At 70.0% G+C, this 17740-nt stretch overlaps 1 protein-coding gene across 1 annotated transcript; it reads left to right on the top strand.

The window, feature by feature from the left end:
- Positions 1-4882: 4882 nt before the first annotated feature.
- On the top strand, positions 4883-17177 carry PMEL (premelanosome protein). The gene is made up of 12 exons (XM_068998808.1): positions 4883-4946; positions 8952-9071; positions 9172-9318; positions 9399-9524; positions 10291-10452; positions 12148-12522; positions 13497-13739; positions 13935-14291; positions 14381-14465; positions 14566-14768; positions 15506-15593; positions 17027-17177. The coding sequence occupies exons 1-12, from the start codon at positions 4883-4885 to the stop codon at positions 17175-17177; spliced, it is 2121 nt and encodes a 706-aa protein (XP_068854909.1).
- Positions 17178-17740: the final 563 nt, after the last annotated feature.

Raw genomic sequence — 17740 nt, 5'->3', positions numbered from 1 at the left:
CCGGCACCGGGGACAGGGACCGGGGATTGGAATCGGGACACCGGGGACAGGGACCGGGGACAGGGACAGGGATTGGAATCGGGACACCGGGGACAGGGACCAGGGACAGGGATCGGGACAGCGGGGACAGGGACCGGGACCGGGGACAGGGACCGGGGATTGGAATCGGGACACCGGGGACAGGGACCGGGGATTGGAATCGGGACACTGGGGACAGGGACAGGGACCGAGGACAGGGAGAGGGATTGGAATCGGGACACCGGGGCCAGGGACAGGGACAGGGATCGGGACACCGGGGACAGGGACCGGGATTGGAGTCGGGACACCGGGGCCAGGGCCGGGGACCGGCGGCAGGGACCGGGGATTGGAATCGGGACACCAGGGACAGGGACCGGGGATTGGTGTCGGGACACCGGGGCCAGGGACCAGGGACAGGGATCGGGACACTGGGGACAGGGACAGGGACAGGGATTGGAATCCGGACACCGGGGACCGGGACAGGGATTAGAATCGGGACACCGGGGCCAGGGACCGGGATTGGAGTCGGGACACCGGGGACAGGGACAGGGACCGGGGACCGGGACAGGGATTGGAATCGGGACACCGGGGACAGGGACAGGGACCGGGGGCCGGGACCGGGGATTAGAATCGGGACACCGGGGACAGGGACCAGGGATCGGGACACCGGGGCCAGGGACCGGGATTGGAGTCGGGACACCGGGGACCGGGACCGGGGATTGGAATCGGGACACCGGGGACAGGGACCAGGGATCGGGACACCAGGGCCAGGGACCGGGATTGGAGTCGGGACACCGGGGACAGGGACCGGGATTGGAGTCGGGACAGGAACGTGGACTGGGATAGGGATGGGATCGGGCCCGGGACACCGCCGGCTCCAGCCGGGATGCTCGGCCAGTGGCCGGAGCCGACACCGGCACCGAGGACCGGACGCTGGGACCGAGCCCGTGCAGGCTGCGGCCGGACCCTGAGCCCGCGGCTGGGTCACAACCGGACACACGGGGGGGGCACACGGGGGTCACGGGGAGCAGCCCCGGGGGGGCACACGGGGGTCACGGGGAGCAGCCCCGGGGGGACCCACGGGGGTCACGGGGCTCTCCGGGGGTCACGGGGCTCTCCGCGCACGTGGCCCCACGGGCACGGCCCCGCACGAGCGGCCCCACGGACAGGGACACCCCCCGGGAGAAGAAAATGGCCTGGAAAGGATCGGGGTCCCCCCCGTGTCACCCCCCACCGGGATCGGGGTCCCCCTGTGCCATTTGGGGTCCCCCTGTGCCATTTGGGGTCCCCTCTGTGTCACCCACCGGGATCGGGGTCCCCCTGTGCCATTTGGGGTCCCCCTGTGCCATTTGGGGTTCCCCCGTTTCACCCACCCGGATCGGGGTCCCCCCTGTGCCATTTGGGGTCCCCTCTGTGTCACCCACCGGGATCGGGGTCCCCCTGTGCCATTTGGGGTCCCCCCCGTGTCACCCCCACCCGGATCGGGGTCCCCCTGTGCCATCGGGGTCCCCTCTGTGTCACCCACCCGGATCGGGGTCCCCCTGTGCCATTTGGGGTCCCCCTGTGCCATTGGGGGTCCCCCCGTGTCACCCACCCGGATCGGGGTCTCCCTGTGCCTTTGGGGTCCCCCTGTGCCATTTGGGGTCCCCCCCGTGTCACCCACCGGGATCGGGGTCCCCCTGTGCCATTTGGGGTCCCCCCGTGTCACCCCCACCGGGATCGGGGTCCCCCTGTGCCATTTGGGGTCCCCCTGTGGCATTTGGGGTCCCCTCTGTGTCACCCAGCGGGATCGGGGTCCCCCTGTGCCATTTGGGGTCCCCCCCGTGTCACCCACCGGGATCGGGGTCCCCCTGTGCCATTTGGGGTCCCCTCTGTGTCACCCACCGGGATCGGGGTCCCCCTGTGCCATTTGGGGTCCCCCTGTGCCATTTGGGGTCCCCCCGTGTCACCCAGCGGGATCGGGGTCCCCCTGTGCCCTCGTGGTCCCCCCTGTGCCCTCGGGGTCCCCCCCGTGTCACCCCCCACCCGGATCGGGGTCCCCCCTGTGCCATTTGGGGTCCCCCCCGTGTCACCCACCGGGATCGGGGTCCCCCTGTGCCATTTGGGGGTCCCCTCTGTGTCACCCACCGGGATCGGGGTCCCCCTGTGCCATTTGGGGTTCCCCCGTTTCACCCACCCGGATCGGGGTCCCCCTGTGCTCTCGGGGTCCCCCCCGTGTCACCCCCTCCGGGATCGGGGTCCCCCTGTGCCATTTGGGGTCCCCTCTGTGTCACCCACCGAGATCGGGGTCCCCCTGTGCCATTTGGGGTCCCCCCCGTGTCACCCACCCGGATCGGGGTCCCCCTGTGCCATTTGGGGTCCCCCTGTGGCATTTGGGGTCCCCTCTGTGTCACCCAGCGGGATCGGGGTCCCCCTGTGCCATTTGGGGTCCCCCTGTGCCATTTGGGGTCCCCCCGTGTCACCCAGCGGGATCGGGGTCCCCCTGTGCCCTCGTGGTCCCCCCTGTGCCCTCGGGGTCCCCCCCGTGTCACCCACTGGGATCGGGGTCCCCCTGTGCCATTTGGGGTCCCCTCTGTGTCACCCACCGAGATCGGGGTCCCCCTGTGCCATTTGGGGTCCCCCCAGTGTCACCCAGCGGGATCGGGGTCCCCCTGTGCCAATTGGGGTCCCCCCGTGTCACCCAGCGGGATCGGGGTCCCCCTGTGCCCTCGTGGTCCCCCCTGTGCCATTTGGGGTCCCCCCCGTGTCACCCACCCGGATCGGGGTCCCCCTGTGCTCTCGGGGTCCCCCCCGTGTCACCCACTGGGATCGGGGTCCCCCTGTGCCATTTGGGGTCCCCTCTGTGTCACCCACCGAGATCGGGGTCCCCCTGTGCCATTTGGGGTCCCCCCCGTGTCACCCCCACCGGGATCGGGGTCCCCCTGTGCCATTGGGGGTCCCCCCGTGTCACCCACCGGGATCGGGGTCCCCCTGTGCCATTTGGGGTCCCCCCTGTGCCATTTGGGGTCCCCCCGTGTCACCCAGCGGGATCGGGGTCCCCCTGTGCCCTCGTGGTCCCCCCTGTGCCATTTGGGGTCCCCCCCGTGTCACCCACCGGGATCGGGGTCCCCCTGTGCCATTTGGGGTCCCCCAAGTGTCACCCAGCAGGATCGGGGTCCCCCTGTGCCATTTGGGGTCCCCCCGTGTCACCCACCGGGATCGGGGTCCCCCTGTGCCATTTGGGGTCCCCCTGTGGCATTTGGGCTCCCCCCGTGTCACCCACCGGGATCGGGGTCCCCCTGCGCCCTCGTGGTCCCCCCCGTGTCACCCACTGGGATCGGGGTCCCCCTGTGCCATTTGGGGTCCCCCTGTGCCATTTGGGGTCCCCCCGTGTCACCCACCCGGATCGGGGTCCCCCTGCGCCCTCGTGGTCCCCCCTGTGCCCTCGGAGTCCCCCCCGTGTCACCCACCCGGATCGGGGTCCCCCTGTGCCATTTGGGGTCCCCCCGTGTCACCCAGCGGGATCGGGGTCCCCCTGTGCCTTTGGGGTCCCCCCCGTGTCACCTACCGGGATCGGGGTCCCCCTGTGCCATTTGGGGTCCCCTCTGTGTCACCCACCGGGATCGGGGTCCCCCTGTGCCATTTGGGGCCCCCCCGTGTCACCCACCCGGATCGGGGTCCCCCTGTGCCATTTGGGGTCCCCTCTGTGTCACCCACCGGGATCGGGGTCCCCCTGTGCCTTTGGGGTCCCCTCTGTGCCCTTGGGGTCCCCCTGTGCCATTTGGGGTCCCCTCTGTGTCACCCAGCGGGATCGGGGTCCCCCTGTGCCATCGGGGTCCCCCCTGTGCCATTTGGGGTCCCCCCTGTGCCATTTGGGGTCCCCCCGCACGTGCGGGATCGGGGACCCCTCCCCTGGGTGTCCCATTGGGGGTCCCCCCATGGGTGCCGCACTGGGAGGTCCCCACCCCCCCCCAGGTGTCACACCGGGGGTCCCCCGCTCTCAATGGGCTCGGGGGTCCCCCCACGGGTGTCACCCCCCCCCCCCCACGTGTGCATCATTGGGGACCCCCCCCTTTTTTTTTGAGACCCCGGGGTCCCCCCACGTGTGCATCATTGGGGACCCCCCCGATCCCCACCGTGTGCATCATTGGGGACCCCCCCCTTTTTTTTTGAGACCCCGGGGTCCCCCCACGTGTGCATCATTGGGGACCCCCCCGTCCCCCCCCGTGTGCATCATTGGGGACCCCCCCCTTTTTTTGAGACCCCGGGGTCCCCCCACGTGTGCATCATTGGGGACCCCCCCCTTTTTTTTGAGACCCCGGGGTCCCCCCACGTGTGCATCATTGGGGACCCCCCCCTTTTTTTGAGACCCCGGGGTCCCCCCACGTGTGCATCATTGGGGACCCCTCCCTTTTTTTTGAGACCCCGGGGTCCCCCCACGTCTGCATCATTGGGGACCCCCCCGATCCCCACCGTGTGCATCATTGGGGACCCCCCCCCTTTTTCTGAGACCCCGGGGTCCCCCTTGAAGTGTCAGCCGCCCCCCCCCCACCCACCACGACCCCCCACTCTCTGCGGGTCCCCAAATCCCCACCCTTGGGGTCACCCCGTGCCGGGAACGGGGAGCGACCACCCCCAAATCCCCTCCCCGATTTTGGGGGGGGATGTCCCCCATATCCTTCCCCCTCACCCCTCCCCCCCAGGGCAGCACCGGAGCGTGTGACCGGGGTGGCCCCACGTGGGAGGGGGGTGCGGCCCTCGCGCCCCCCTTTTTTTGGGGTGGGATCATGCAAATGAGAGCCCCTTTTTGTGGCCCCGTCCCCGTCCCCAGCGCCTCTACCCCGGCGGTGCCCGAGCGTGGGGGGGGGGAGACGGCGTGGCGACCATGAGGGGGTTCGGGGCCATCGCGGTTTTGGGGACACTCCTGGTCCTGGCTGCGGCTCAACGGCGTGAGTGGGGTTTTTTTGGGGGGGAGGGGGCGTCCAGAGCGCTGCACGGGACCCTTTGGGGGGGGGGTTGTGGGGTGCAGAGCCCTTCGCTCGCCTGGGAGCCAAATCCTGCACCCCGAGAATTCCCCCTCGGGGGTGGTTGTGGGGTCCCCGTCCTTGGCTGCGGGGTGTGGGGGGGACTGCGGGAGTGGGGAGGGGTGGGGGGGGGGGTCCCCATCGCTCTGGGAATGGGGGACACACGTGGGGGGACCCCGTTTTTCGGAACGGGGGGGGGACGCGGTGGCCCCGTGTGAGGGGGGGGGGGACGGGAGGGACTTGGGAGTGAGGGGACGGAGGGAGCCTTGGGACCCCTGAAAATGGGGGGACGGGGGGGGTCCTGGAAGACCTCTGAAAATGGGGGGACAGGGGGGGTCCTGGCAGCGTCCTGAGAGTGAGGGGGACACGGGGGGGTCCTGGCAGAGCCCTGAAAATGGGGGGACGAGGGGGTCCTGGCAGCGTCCTGAGAGTGAGGGGGACATGGGGGGGGGTCCTGGAAGACCCCTGAAAATGGGGGGACGGGGGGGTCCTGGAAGACCTCTGAAAATGGGGGGACAGGGGGTCCTGGCAGCGTCCTGAGAGTGGGGGAGAGGGGGGACCCTTCGGACCCCTGAAAATGGGGAGACACAGGGGGTCCTGGCAGTGCCCTTGGAGTGACGGGGACACGGGGGGACCTGGAAGAGCCCTGAAAAGGGGGGGACGGGGGGGTCCTGGCAGCGTCCTGAGAGTGGGGGACAGGGGGGGACCCTTGGGACCCCTGAAAATGGGGAGACACGGGGGGTCCTGGCAGTGTCCGGAGAGTGACGGGGACATGGGGGGTCCTGGCAGACCCCTGAAAATGGGGGGACATGGGGGGTCCTGGCAGCGTCCTGAGAGTGGGGGACACGAGGGGGGTCCTGGCAGAGTCCTGAGAGTGTTGGGGACACGGGGGGACCCTTCGGACCCCTGAAAATGGGGGGACGGGGGGGTCCTGGCAGACCCCTGAAAATGGGGAGACACGGGGGGTCCCGGCAGCGTCCTGAGAGTGATGGGGACAGGGGGGGACCCTTGGGACCCCTGAAAATGGGGGGACAGGGGGTCCTGGCAGCGTCCTGAGAGTGGGGGAGAGGGGGGACCCTTCGGACCCCTGAAAATGGGGAGACACGGGGGGTCCTGGCAGTGTCCTAAGAGTGACGGGGACATGGGGGGTCCTGGCAGACCCCTGAAAATGGGGGGACATGGGGGGTCCTGGCAGCGTCCTGAGAGTGACGGGGACACGGGGGGACCCTTCGGACCCCTGAAAATGGGGGGACAGGGGGGATCCTGGCAGTGCCCTTAGAGTGACGGGGGACACGAGGGGACCTGGAAGAGCCCTGAAAAGGGGGGGACGGGGGGGTCCCGGCAGCGTCCTGAGAGTGGGGGACAGGGGGGGACCCTTTGGACCCCTGAAAATGGGGGGACAGGGGGTCCTGGCAGCGTCCTGAGAGTGGGGGACATGGGGGGACCTGGCAGAGCCCTGAAAATGGGGGGGACAGGGGGTCCTGGCAGTGTCCTGAGAGTGACGGGGACACGGGGGGACCCTTCGGACCCCTGAAAATGGGGAGACACGGGGGGTCCTGGCAGTGTCCTGAGAGTGACGGGGACATGGGGGGTCCTGGCAGACCCATGAAAATGGGGGGACACGGGGGGTCCTGGCAGTGTCCTGAGAGTGGGGGACAGGGGGGACCCTTCGGACCCCTGAAAATGGGGGGACAGGGGGGGTCCTGGCAGACCCCTGAAAATGGGGGGACGGGGGGGGACCTGGCAGCATCCTGAGAGTGGGGGACAGGGGGGACCTTACAGAGCCCTAAAAGTGGGGGACACGGGGGGACTTTGCAGCCCCCCGGGAGTGGGGACACTGAGGGGACCTGGCAGCCCCCCGAGAGTGGGGACACTGAGGGGACCTGGCAGCCCCCCGGGAGTGGGGACACTGAGGGGACCTGGCAGCCCCCCGGGAGTGGGGACACGGGGGGACCTGGCAGCCCCCCACACTGAGGGGACCTGGCAGCCCCCCGGGAGTGGGGACAGGGGGGGACTTTGCAGCCCCCCGGGAGTGGGGACACGGGGGGTGCCCGCCCCGTCCCATCCCGGCCCGGCTCAGCTGAGCGTCACATGAAAGGGCTTTGGGGCGCCATGTGATGGCTTTGCCCGCGCGTGGCTTGGCCCGAGCTCCGTCACGAGGCTCCCGGGGGTCCCCCCAGGGTCCCCCCAGGGTCCCCACGCTGGTGGGGGGACGCGGTTGGACAGCCCAGGGGTGGGGGGGCTGGAGGAGGCCTGGAAGAGGGGGACATGGGGGGACACTTCAGTGCCGTGTGAGGGGGGGACATGGGGGGAGGTGACAGATCCTGGAGAGTGGGGGACATGGGGGACATGGGGGGATGTGGCAGACCCCAGAGAGAGGGGGACACGGGGGACATGGGGGGACCTGGCAGACCCCAGAGAGTGGGGGACACGGGGGACATGGGGGGACATGGGGGGACCTGACAGCCCCCAGAGAATGGGGGACACGGGGGACACGGGGGACACGGGGGGATGTGACAGACCCCGGAGTGTGGGGGACATGGGGGACACGGGGGGACCTGGCAGTGTCCTGGAAGTTGGGGACACGGGGGAATGACAGACCCTTGACAGAGGGGGACATGGGGGGACCTGACAGACCGGAGAGTGTGGGGGACATGGGGGACATGGGGGGACTGACAGACCCCAGAGAATGGGGGACACGGGGGACGTGGGGGACACGGTGGACATGGGGGGACATGGGGGGATGTGGCAGACCCCGGAGAGAGGGGACACGGGGGACATGGGGGGACCTGGCAGACCCCAGAGAATGGGGGACACGGGGGACAAGGGGGGACACGGGGGGATGTGACAGACCCCAGAGAGTGTGGGGCACACGGGGGACACAGGGGACATGGGGGGACCTGACAAACCCTGGAGAGTGTGGGGGGCACGGGGGACATGGGGGGACCTGGGGGGACTGACAGACCCCAGAGAGTGAGGGACACGGGGGACATGGGGGGACATGAGGGGACCTGGCAGACCCCTGAGAATGGGGGACACGGGGGACACGGGGGACACGGGGGGATGTGAGAGACCCCAGAGAATGGGGGACACGGGGGACACGGGGGGACCTGACAAACCCTGGAGAGTGTGGGGGACACGGGGGACAAGGGGGGACACGGGGGACATGGGGGGACCTGGCAGCCCCCAGAGAGTGGGGGACATGATGGGACACGGGGGGATATGACAGACCCCAGAGTGTGGGGGGCACGGGGGACACGGGGGGACCTGACAGACCCCAGACAAGGGGGGACATGGGGGACATGGGGGGAGGTGACAGACCCCAGAGAATGGGGGACACAGGGGACACGGGGGACACGGGGGGACCTGACAAACCCTGGAGAGTGTGGGGGGCACGGGGGACATGGGGGGATGTGACAGACCCCAGACAAGGGGGGACACGGGGGACACGGGGGGAATGACAGACCCCAGAGAATGGGGGACACGGGGGGACACGGCGGGACCTGACAGCCCCCAGAGTGTGGGGGGGACACGGGGGACACGGGGGGACCTGACAGCCCCCTGAGAGTGGGGGACACGGGGGACAAGGGGGGACACGGGGGACATGGGGGGATGTGACAGACCCCAGAGAATGGGGGACACGGGGGACACGGGGGGACCTGGCAGCCCCCAGAGAATGGGGGACACGGGGGACAAGGGGGGACACGGGGGGACGTGACAGCCCCCAGAGAATGGGGGACACGGGGGGACACGGCGGGACCTGACAGCCCCCTGAGAGTGGGGGACACGGGGGGACCTGACAGCCCCCAGAGAATGGGGGACACGGGGGGACACGGCGGGACCTGGCAGCCCCCTGAGAGAGCGGCACGTTGGGGACCCTTCACCCCCTGACAGCGGCACACGGGGGGTGGGGGGTCCCTGCTCCTGCAGGAGCCGCTGGCCGGAGCCGTGGCCGGAGCCGGGCGTGGAGCGGGCGGCCGGCGCAGTTCCGCACGTGGGACGCGGGGCTCTACCGGCCCTGGCAGGAGCGGACCAGCGACTGCTGGCGAGGTGGGTGCCAGGCAGGACGGGGAGGGGGGGGGTGGGCATGGTGGGTCACCAGAGGGGTCCGACCGTGTCCCTGAACCCCCCCGACCTTATCCCCGAGCAGGTGGGGACGTCACCTTCGACATCAGCAACGACGCTCCCACCATGGCGGGCGCCCAGGCCACGTTCTCCATCGCCCTGCGCTTCCCGGGCAACCAGACGGTGCTGCCCGATGGCCGCGTGGTCTGGAGCCGGAACTGCACCGTCAATGGTCAGCGCCCCCCCTGAACCCCCCCAAAAAACCCCGCCGGGGACCCCCGGCCGCACCCTTCACCTTCCGTGTCCCCACAGGCACCCGTGTGACGCAAGGGGAGCCGGTGTTCCCGGAGCAGCCCGATGCCACCGGAGCCTTTCCCGACGGGCAGCCGCTGCCCAGGGACAAGCGCGGGAAGTTCGTCTACGTCTGGTGGACGTGGGGTGAGGATGGCAGAGGTTTAACCCAAAACAAGGGTTGGGGGTGTCCCCCCGTGGTGGCAGTGACCCCGCTGTGGTGGTGGCACTGACCCCACTGTGGTGGTGGCACTGGCCCCGCTGTGGTGGCACTGACTCCACCATGGTGGCACTGACCCCCCTGTGGTGGCACTGACCCCGCTGTGGTGGCACTGATCCTGCTGTGGTGGCATTGATGCTGTGGTGGTGGCACTGACCCCGCTGTGGTGGCACTGACTCCACCATGGTGGCACTGGCCCCCCTGTGGTGGCACTGACCCTGCTGTGGTGGTGGCACTGACCTCACTGTGGTGGCACTGACCCTGGCACTGACCCCAGGGCGGTACTGGCAGGTGGTGTCCGGGGTCTCCCCATGGTGGCACTGACCCTGGCACTGACCCTGGCACTGACCCCGGCACTGACCCTGGCACTGACCCCGCTGTCCCCAGGGCGGTACTGGCAGGTGGTGTCCGGGGTGTCCCCATGGTGGCACTGACCATGGCACTGACCCTGGCACTGACCCCAGCACTGACCCTGGCACTGACCCTGGCACTGACCCCGCTGTCCCCAGGGCGGTACTGGCAGGTGGTGTCTGGGGTGTCCCCATGGTGGCACTGACCCTGGCACTGACCCTGGCACTGACCCTGGCACTGACCCTGCTGTCCCCAGGGCGGTACTGGCCGGTGGTGTCCAGGGTGTCCCCATGGTGGCACTGACCGTGGCACTGACCGTGGCACTGACCCCGCTGTCCCCAGGGCGGTACTGGCAGGTGGTGGACGGGGCGGCGTCGCAGCTGACGGTGGGCACGGCCGGGGTGCCCCTCGGCTCCTACACCATGGAGGTGGCCGTGTACCACTACCGGGGCCGCCAGAAGTTCATCCCCATCGGCCACGCCAGCACCCAGTTCAGCATCACCGGTGGGTGCTGGGGGGCACGGGGAACGGGGTGGGGGGTCCTGGGGCGGTGGGTTTTGGGGTGGGGGCTGCTGGGGCTGTAGGTGACAGTGGGGTTTGGGGGCTGCAGGTGACACTGGGTGCAGGTGACACTGGGTGGGCGGTGACAGAGCCGTGGGTGCTGGGGCTGTAGGTGACACTGGGTGCTGGGGGCTGTAGGTGACAGTGGGGTTTGGGGGCTGCAGGTGACACTGGGTGCAGGTGACACTGGGTTTTGGGTGCTGCAGGTGACACTGGGTGCAGGTGACACTGGGTGCTGGGGCTGCAGGTGACAGGGTGGTGGCAGCTGGGACAGTGGGTGCTGGGTCTGTAGGTGACACTGGGTTTTGGGGGCTGTAGGTGACACGGGGTGCAGGTGACACTGGGTGCTGGGGCTGTAGGTGACAGGGTGGGCGGTGACAGAGCCGTGGGTGCTGGGGCTGCAGGTGACACTGGGTGGGCGGTGACAGAACGGTGGGTGCTGGGGCTGTAGTTGACACTGGGTGCAGGTGACACTGGGTGCAGGTGACCCTGGGGGCTGCAGGTGACACTGGGTGCAGGTGACACTGGGTGCAGATGGCACTGGGGGCTGCAGGTGACACTGGGTTTTGGCGGTGACAGAACCGTGGGTGCTGGGGCTGTAGGTGACACTGGGTGCAGGTGACACTGGGTGCAGGTGGCACTGGGGGCTGCAGGTGACCCTGGGTGAGCAGTGACAGAACCGTGGGTGCTGGGGCTGCAGGTGACACTGGGTGCAGGTGACACTGGGTGCAGGTGACACTGGGTGCTGGGGCTGCAGGTGACACGGTTTTGGAGCTGTAGGTGACACTGGGTGCTGGGGGTTGCCGGTGACACTGGGTGCAGGTGACACTGGGTGCTGGGGCTGTAGGTGACACTGGGTGCAGGTGACACTGGGTGCAGGTGACCCTGTGGGCTGCAGGTGACACTGGGTGGGCGGTGACAGAGCCGTGGGTGCTGGGGCTGCAGGTGACACTGGGTACAGCTGACACTGGGTGCTGGGGGCTGCAGGTGACCCTGGGTGCAGGTGACACTGGGGGCTGTAGGTGACAGGGTGGGCGGTGACAGAACGGTGGGTGCTGGGGCTGTAGGTGACACTGGGTGCAGGTGACACTGGGTGCAGGTGACACTGGGTGCAGGTGACCCTGGGGGCTGCAGGTAACAGGGTGGGAGGTGACAGACCCGTGGGTGCTGGGGCTGCAGGTGACACTGGGTGCAGGTGGCACTGGGTGCAGCTGACAGGGTGGGCGGTGACAGAACGGTGGGTGCTGGGGGCTGCAGGTGACAGGGTGGGTGGTGACAGAACGGTGAGTGCTGGGGCTGCAGGTGACACTGGGTGCTGGGGGCTGCAGGTGACACTGGGTGCTGGGGGCTGTAGGTGACCCTGGGTTTTGGAGCTGCAGGTGACACTGGGTGCAGGTGACACTGGGTGCAGCTGACAGGGTGGGCGGTGACAGACCCGTGGGTGCTGGGGCTGTAGGTGACACTGGGTGCAGGTGACCCTGGGTTTTGGAGCTGTAGGTGACACTGGGTGCAGGTGACACTGGGTGCAGCTGACAGGGTGGGCGGTGACAGACCCGTGGGTGCTGTGGGCTGCAGCTGACAGGGTGGGCGGTGACAGACCCGTGTGGGTGCCACCCCGTCCCCTCCGCGTCCCCGCAGACCAGGTGCCGTTCGCCGTGGACGTGTCGCAGCTGCCGGACGCGGGGCCGGGCGGCGGCCGCTTCGTGCGGAACCGCGCCGTGGCCTTCAGGGTGCGGCTGCACGACCCCAGCCGCTACCTGCGCCACGCCGACGTGTCCTACTCGTGGGACTTCGGCGACCAGAGTGGCACCCTCATCACGCGCAGCGCCACCGTCACCCACACCTACCTGGACACCGGCTCCTTCTCGGCGCGCCTGGTGCTCCAGGCCTCCATCCCCCTCAGCCCCTGCGGCCCCAGCACGGCCCCGCCGCCCTCCGAGGGTCCCACGGCCACCCGGCCCGCGGCCACCACCGCCACCGGGGCGCAGAGCACGGTGGCGGTGACCAGCACGGGTAAGGGAGGGCGGGGATGGCCCCAGCATCGCCTCGTGGGGGTGGCCGCGGTGTCCCCCCCACGCCGAGGGGGGTGTGGCTGGTGTTCCCTACACCCCACAGAGCCACTTGCCCCATGGGGTGCGTCCTCAGTGTCCCCTGTGCCCCACAGAGCCACTCGCCCCATGGGGTGCGTCCTCAGTGTCCCCTTCACCCCATGGGGTGTGTCCTCAGCGTCCCCTTCACCCCACAGAGCCACTCGCCCTATGGGGTGCGTCCTCAGTGTCCCCTTCACCCCATGGGGTGCGTCCTCAGTGTCCCCTGTGCCCCAGAGTGTCCCCTTCACCCCATGGGGTGTGTCCCCGGTGTCCCCTGTGCCCCAGAGTGTCCCCTCACCCCATGGGGTGTGTCCTCAGTGTCCCCTGTGCCCCAGAGTGTCCCCTCACCCCATGGGGTGTGTCCCCAGTGTCCCCCCGGCCCCAGAGTGTCCCCTCACCCCATGGGGTGCGTCCCCAGTGTCCCCTTCACCCCACAGAGCCACTCGCCCCATGGGGTGTGTCCCCGGTGTCCCCTTCACCCCACAGAGCCACTCGCCCCATGGGGTGTGTCCCCTGTGCCCCAGAGTGTCCCCTCACCCCATGGGGTGCGTCCCCGGTGTCCCCTTCACCCCACAGAGCCACTCGCCCCATGGGGTGTGTCCCCGGTGTCCCCTTCACCCCACAGAGCCACTCGCCCCATGGGGTGTGTCCCCGGTGTCCCCTGTGCCCCAGAGTGTCCCCTCACCCCATAGTGTGTGTCCCGGGGTGTCCCATAGCGGGGGTGACCCCAGCCCGGACCCTGGGGGTGTCCCGGGGTGTCCCATAGCGGGGGTGACCCCAGCCCAGACTCTGGGGTGTCCCGGGGTGTCCCATAGCAGGGGTGACCCCAGCCCGGACCCTGGGGGTGTCCCGGGGTGTCCCATAGCGGGGGTGACCCCAACCCCTCTTTTCCCGCAGCCCCCGGAGAGCCCGCGGAGCCCACGGGGGGGTCGGCGGCGGAACCCTCGGCCCCCGCTGTCACCGACCCCTCTGTCCCCGCTGTCACCGAGCTCTCGGTCCCCTCCGCCACCGCCCCCGCCCTCGCTGCCAGCACCGCGGCGAGTGGCACCGGCGCCGCTGTCGCCTCCTCCGTGTCCCCCGCTGTGGCCACCGCAGCCGGGGGGGACACCTCGGTCACCGCGGAGGGGTCAGCGGCTGCAGGTGGGTGCTGGCCCGGGGCGGGGCAGGGGACACACGGCGGGGGTGTCCCCAAGGGCTCGGTGTCCCCCTTGTCCTCGCCCAGCGTCTTCCGCGTGTGCCCTGCAGATGCGGCGACAGACGGAGGGACGGGTGATGCCACAGCTGGAGCGGCCACAGCTGGAGCGGCCACAGCTGGACCTGCCACTGATGCCACAGCTGGACCTGCCACTGATGCCACAGCTGGAGCGGCCACAGCTGGACCTGCCACTGATGCCACAGCTGCAGCCATGCTTGGCATCACGGCGGGTGCCACCGTAGAAGCCACGGCGGGAGCCACGGCGGGAGCCACGGCTGCGTCCCTGGCCGCTGCCACAGCTGGAAACACCCCCGGCGCCACAGCTGCAGCCGCCACAGCTGGATCAGCCACAGCTGCATCAGCCACAGCTGCATCAGCCGCAGCTGGAACCACGGCCCAGCCGCTGGCACTGGTCAAGCGCCAAGCCCCGGCCGAGAACTTCCCCGGCTGCGTCCTGTACCGCTACGGCACCTTCGCCACCCAGCTGGACATCGTCCGTGAGTCCCGGGGGGGTCCGGCCTGGGCGGGGGTCCGGCCGGGGGGGGGGGTGTCCGAGCCCGCTGACCCCTTCCGTGCCACCCCGCAGAGGGCATCGAGAGCGTGGCCATCGTGCAGGTGGCGCCGCGGGGCAGCGGCAGCAGCGTGGAGCTGACGGTGACGTGCGAGGGCAGGTGAGTGGCGACCGCGGCGGCGACGGGGAGCGGCGACCGCGGCGACGGGGAGCGGCGACAAACCGGGAGGGGTCCCCGGCGCTGACGGCCGTGCCCGCAGCCTGCCCGAGGAGGTGTGCACGGTGGTGGCGGACGCCGAGTGTCGCACGGTGGAGGCGGAGCTGTGCTCGCCGGTGTCGCCGGCGCCCGGCTGCGAGCTCGTGCTGCGCCAGGACTTCAACCGCTCCGGCCTCTTCTGCCTCAACGTGTCCCTGGCCAACGGCAACGGGCTGGCCGTGGCCACCACCCGCGTGGCCGTGGGAGGTGCGACGCGGGGGCGGGGGCTGCGGAGGGTCCCCTGGGTGGGGTTGGGTTGTTCTTGTTTGGGGGAGGTGACGGGGACACGGGGGGACAGGGGTCGGGGAGGGTCTCCTGGGTGGGGCTGAGCTGTCCCTGGCCGTGGCCACCACCCGCGTGGCCGTGGGAGGTGCGACGCGGGGACAGGGGCTGGGGGTGTCCCCAAGGGTCCCCTGGGTGGGGTTGGGTTGTTCTTGTTTGGGGGAGGTGACGGGGACAGGGGGACAGGGGCTGGGGAGGGTCCCCAAGGTCCCCTGGGTGGGGCTGGGCTGTCCCTGTCCCGTCGGAGGTGACCGGGACAAGCTGGGACAGGGTCCGGGGATGTCCCCAAGGTCCCCCGGGTGGGGCTGGGCTGTCCCTGTCCCGTCGGAGGTGACCGGGACAAGCTGGGACAGGGTCCGGGGGATGTCCCCGAGGTCCCCCGGGTGGGGCTGGGCTGTCCCTGTCCCGTCGGAGGTGACCGGGACAAGCTGGGACAGGGTCCGGGGGATGTCCCCGAGGTCCCCCGGGTGGGGCTGGGCTGTCCCTGTCCCGTCGGAGGTCACCGGGACAAGCTGGGACAGGGTCCGGGGATGTCCCTGGGTGACCCCCGGGTGGGGCTGGGCTGTCCCTGTCCTGTCGGAGGTCACCGGGACAAGCTGGGACAGGGTCCGGGGATGTCCCTGGGTGTCCCCCGGGTGGGGCTGAGCTGTCCCTGTCCCCAGGAGCCGCTCCGGCCACCAACTGGACCACGCTGTTCGTGGGGCTCGTGCTGGTGGCGGCCGCCCTGGGCACGGCCGCGTGCACCTACAGGTGAGGGGACAGCGGGGACACCGGGGGGACACGGGGGGGACACCGGGAGGGACACCGGGGGGGGACACCGGGGGACACCGGGGGGACACCGGGGGGACAGCGGGGGGGACAGTGGGGGGATACGGGGGGGACACCGGGGGACACCACGGGGGACATCGGGGGGACACGGGGGGGACACCGGGGGGACAGCGGGGGGGACACGGGGGGGACACGGGGGGGACACGGGGGGGGACACCGGGGGACACCGGGGGGACAGCGGGGGGGACAGTGGGGGGACACGGGGGGGACACCGGGGGACACCACGGGGGACACCGGGGGGACATCGGGGACACACCGGGGGGACACGGGGGGGACACCGGGGGGACACCGGGGGGGGACACGGGGGGTGGGGTTGGGGGGACTCTGTGTGCTGGGGGGACACGGGGGGGGACACGTTAAGGGGTGGGAGGACACTGCGGGGAAGGAGGGGGACATCAGGGACACTCGCTATGGGGTGGGGGCTCTATGGGATGGGGGAACACTCGTTATGGGGTGGGGTCTCTGTGGGGTGGGGGAACGCTCGCTATGGGGTGGGGGAACGCTCGCTATGGGCTGGGGTCTCTATGGGGTGGGAGAACGCTCGCTATGGGGTGGGGGAACACTCACTATGGGGTGGGGTCTCTATGGGGTGGGGGAACACTCGCTATGGGCTGGGGTCTCTATGGGGTGGGGGAACACTCGCTATGGGGTGGGGGGCTCTATGGGGTGGGGGAACGCTCGCTATGGGGTGGGGGAACGCTCGCTATGGGGTGGGGTCTCTATGGGGTGGGGGAACACTCGCTATGGGCTGGGGTCTCTATGGGGTGGGGGAACACTCGCTATGGGGTGGGGGAACACTCGCTATGGGGTGGGGGGCTCTATGGGGTGGGGGAACGCTCGCTATGGGGTGGGGGAACGCTCGCTATGGGGTGGGGGGCTCTATGGGGTGGGGGAACACTCGCTATGGGGTGGGGTCTCTATGGGGTGGGGGAACACTCCCTACGGGGTGGGGGTCTCTATGGGGTGGGGGAACACTCGCTATGGGGTGGGGGAACGCTCGCTATGGGCTGGGGTCTCTATGGGGTGGGGTCTCTATGGGGTGGGGGAACACTCGCTATGGGGTGGGGGACATCAGGAACACTCGCTATGGGGTGGGGTCTCTATGGGGTGGGGGAACGCTCGCTATGGGCTGGGGTCTCTATGGGGTGGGGGAACGCTCGCTATGGGGTGGGGGGCTCTATGGGGTGGGGGAACACTCGCTATGGGCTGGGGGGCTCTATGGGGTGGGGGAACGCTCGCTATGGGGTGGGGGGCTCTATGGGGTGGGGGAACGCTCGCTATGGGGTGGGGGAACGCTCGCTATGGGGTGGCTGTGCCACCCTCCCAGTGCCCCCCACCCCTTTTTGCCCCCCCAGACGGGTCAAGTACTCGGCGCTGCCCCCCGCGCCCCCCCGGGCCCGGCCCTGGCTGGCCCCAAATGTCGCCGTGGGGCGGCTCCTGCAGCGGGCCCTGGGGGGGGCCCCGAGCGCCGAGAGCCGCCCCCTCCTCCGCGGCCACTCCGTGTAGGGACCCCCGCCCCAAAAAACAGCCCCCGACCCCTCCCCCAGGCCTGGCCCGAGCCCCCAGGACCCCTCCCCCCGGGATGGGGGGAGGGGGGAGGGCGGGGGGGGGTCTCGGGGTCACCGCGGTGAATTAAAGAGGCTGAGAAACGGCCCAGGCTCCGTGTGTGTGGGGGATGGGGGGAATGGGGGGGAAATGGGGGGGAATGGGGGGAATGGGGGGGAATTGGGGGGAAAAGCGGGGGAGAAATGGGGGGAATGGGGGAGAAATGGGGGGAAAATGGGGGAAATGGGGGGGAAAGGGGGGGAATTGGGGGGAATGGGGGGAATGGGGAAAAATGGGGGGGAATGGGGGGAAAATGGGGGGGAATGGGGGGGAAATGGGAAAAAAAAGGGGGGAAATGGGGGGGATGGGGAAATGGGGGGGAATGGGGGGAAATGGGGAGGAATGGGGGGAATGGGGGGGAAATGGGGGAAATGGGGGGAAAAAGGGGGGAATGGGGAGGAATGGGGGGAAAAGGGGGGAAAAGGGGGGGGAATGGGGGGGAATGGGGAGAAAAGGGGGGAAAA

This window comes from Aphelocoma coerulescens, unplaced genomic scaffold (assembly GCF_041296385.1).
Source record: "Aphelocoma coerulescens isolate FSJ_1873_10779 unplaced genomic scaffold, UR_Acoe_1.0 HiC_scaffold_175, whole genome shotgun sequence".
Lineage (NCBI taxonomy): Eukaryota > Metazoa > Chordata > Aves > Passeriformes > Corvidae > Aphelocoma > Aphelocoma coerulescens.
Note: the sequence above shows the minus strand (reverse complement) of the source record. Positions and strands in the feature narration are given on the sequence as shown.

What these genes read in the sequence shown, in the direction of transcription:
- PMEL (XM_068998808.1), top strand. Translation starts at nt 4,883, where the DNA reads ATGAGGGGGTTCGGGGCCATCGCGGTTTTGGGGACACTCCTGGTCCTG. An exon ending in GACCAGCGACTGCTGGCGAG is followed by an intron (nt 9,072 to 9,171) that starts GTGGGTGCCAGG and finishes ATCCCCGAGCAG; the next exon opens with GTGGGGACGTCACCTTCGAC. An exon ending in CACCCAGTTCAGCATCACCG is followed by an intron (nt 10,453 to 12,147) that starts GTGGGTGCTGGG and finishes GCGTCCCCGCAG; the next exon opens with ACCAGGTGCCGTTCGCCGTG.